This window comes from Nannobrachium achirus (assembly GCF_963921795.1).
Source record: "Nannobrachium achirus genome assembly, chromosome: 10".
Taxonomy (NCBI): domain Eukaryota; kingdom Metazoa; phylum Chordata; class Actinopteri; order Myctophiformes; family Myctophidae; genus Nannobrachium; species Nannobrachium achirus.
This window is the reverse complement of record NC_137819.1, coordinates 49665836-49668621: the sequence shown is the minus strand read 5'-3', so window position 1 is coordinate 49668621 and position 2786 is coordinate 49665836. Positions and strand designations below refer to the sequence as shown.

General features: G+C 43.8%; 1 protein-coding gene across 1 annotated transcript; it reads right to left on the bottom strand.

Annotated features, from left to right (window-relative positions):
* Positions 1-1453: 1453 nt before the first annotated feature.
* aard (alanine and arginine rich domain containing protein) lies at positions 1454-2032 on the bottom strand (the record flags this gene model as incomplete). Its single annotated transcript, XM_080735562.1, has 2 exons — positions 1454-1576; positions 1811-2032. 2 exons carry the CDS (start codon positions 2030-2032, stop codon positions 1454-1456), a joined length of 345 nt encoding a protein of 114 aa, XP_080591688.1.
* Positions 2033-2786: the final 754 nt, after the last annotated feature.

The window sequence follows — 2786 nt, the reverse complement described above, 5'->3', positions numbered from 1 at the left end:
AACTGCTCAAAATGGCGGAAAATCGAAGGGCGGAGCTTACTTAACAAAGACAGAGTCAAAGCACGCGTGTAAGCAAGTTGCATGTCTTAAAACGAAACGAGTCATGACTTATGCCCGTTTGAAGTTTGAATTTTCAAACGCTTCGTATAGCGCCCCCCTTTGGCCGATTGGACTAAAATTGGTTTCAGTAATACTTTGACTAACCCTCTACATCTTTGCCAAATGCCATGAACGTGTAACTTTGCATGTATGATTTAGAGGGCGAAGAATAATTTGCATAAAACCGCAATATTGATTGAATTATTAAAAAATTATATTTCACTTTAAAAGAAATCTGGTTGATCAATCTGACCGTATTGGTCCAAAGTTCATGTGAAAAAAGTTTCGTGCGCGTAACGAAAAAAACCCAGGAGGAGATAGATTTTTACTGTTTTTCATATAATTCCAAATTGTGGGAGATCTAAAGGTCAAAGGTCAAAAGTCAGAGCGTAAAAGTTGTTCGGCATGAGGAGACGCATACGTGTATACAGGTTTCATGGCTTTACCTCAAACACAGCATGAGCTATACCTGTTCAAAGTTCGCACTTTCGAAGGCTTCCTACAGCGCCACCATTTGGCCGATTGCTGTAAAAAGTAATAGCACACGTCGCCACAGTAAGCTGAACACATTGATGTTTTTATTTTCATTTTCTCACTAAGTATGTAGGAGTAGAAAGGAACCGAAGTTTTTTGATACTTGCACTGACTGCCTGCCTAGTATAGAAATAATGACAATATCTAAAGTGTGCTCGCCTTATAGGCGAGCCCACAATGACAACATCTAAAGTGTGCTCGCCTTATAGGCGAGCCCACAATAAGGATTTCCAGGCATCAAATTCATTTTATTTGAAAATCAAATTGAAATCAATGCAAAGATTCAGATTATAATGCAGAATATAATTAAAATGAGTCTGCAATGAAATGTGATTTACAGTAATTGAAGGAAAGGCATCATGAAAAGGTAAAGTTCCGGAACCTGTATTCAATCTTAAGAATCGGAACCAATACTGAAAAGAATTTGCATACTAGATGCAACAGGGAAATGCAGAAACTGTCATTACCGCAAGTGATTTCTTTCATAATTTCTTCCTCGCAAGACAGGTGTGCATTACATTTGACTACATTCAGGTGGTTAAAAAACGTCACCAGCAGCTTCAGCAACCATACAGTGAATTAATTCCATCTGACAAGGTTCTGTTGCATGCATCACTCCTTGGATATAATAAACAAATAAGCCATGCTTAGGTTTTTCCTCAGCGTTGTTATGAAAGAAAGATTCTTCCTGATCACTTTCTTTCTCTTGCCACTCCAAGGCTTCTCCAGAGCAAGAAGTCTGCTGGGTAAGGTCACTGCTAATCTCTCAAGAGAGACTTTCTTTTTCATTTTATTTAACCAAATGGGTTCCCAGGTTGGGTCACTGCTGCTCATCTCCCTCTGCTTCCAGGGCTCCGTAACTCTCCCTTCTCAGTCTCTGGATCTCTGTGTTGAGCCCCAGTAGTGTCTGAGCCAACTGACGGTCCTGCGAGCGCATCTCCAGCTGCAAGGAAATGATGAGGGTAGAAAATCTGATCAAACATCCTGAGCATCAAATTACATACACTTGGTCACTGAAGCAAAAGGAGACATAACCTGTGTAACAACCTGCACAAACCGATCACAGTTTGTGTGCTCTAAAATAAATAGTTGTGAGCAACAGTTCCCATTAAAAAGAAAGAAAGAAACTGTAAAAGCAACCAACAATTACTAGTTTTCCAGTAAACAAAGAACTTACCAGTTCAGTTCTAAGCCAGGTTATTGCTCCATCTATCTTTGCTCTCCGTAGTTCCTCGTTGGCTTGGTAACTCCTGCCAATGCTGACTGCTTGGACAGTGGTGCCAGAGTCATGGGCTTCTCTGGGCTCCCCTGTTGTCCTGAAGGCATGAATCAGTTTGTTTTTGATGTTCTCCAGGACCATAGTGGACAAAGTGTCCTCGCTGTGACTGTCCCGGTTCATGCTGTCCTTCAAGGGAAGTATGTGTGTGAGCAGGTGTGTGTAGCCTTGAATCCTTCCCTGCTTAGTAGAGAGAACACCCTTCGCGGCAGGCAGAACTGTACACTTTCTTTGGACTGAACTTTAACAAGGGTCTTCTCTTCTGTTCCACTACACTGGATCAACGATTCCCCCCGTGTCCTGACACTCTTCCCCTCTCTCCGTGCTTGTTGGCCTCCCTGCGCGTGAATAGGACTCCTCCTCAGATTCGCAGCAGAAGTTTCTGAGCCTCTGTTGAGCAGCTTCACTCATCCCATTGCCTGCCTGGTGTGGAACCGGCCTGTTTTGTCATCGTTACTATGGAGAAGCAGCCCTCTGCCTGCAGACCCCTCCCCTCGGTAACCCCAATGAGAATGGTGGAAGATCTCGAGACAAAGACCATTGTTGCCCCCGAAAAGAACTGAAATCCCCCCCACATCCCCACCCACCCCACATCCACCACACCCCCCCCCCCCTCCCCCTTTTTCTTTCTTTCTCTCTCTCTCTCTCTCACTCTCCTGAGTCTATCCCGCCCCCATACAATTCCAGTGTGAGAAATGTGGTGTGAGTGAGCTCTCAGTTGGACAGAGTGGCAGCGTAAAAACCTGTGTGTGTGTGTGTGTGTGTGTGTGTGTGTGTGTGTGTGTGTGTGTGTGTGTGTGTGTGTGTGTGTGTGTGTGTGTGTGTGTGTTTTTTTTTTGAGTGAGTGTATGTGTGATTGTGCGCATGTATTGTGTAC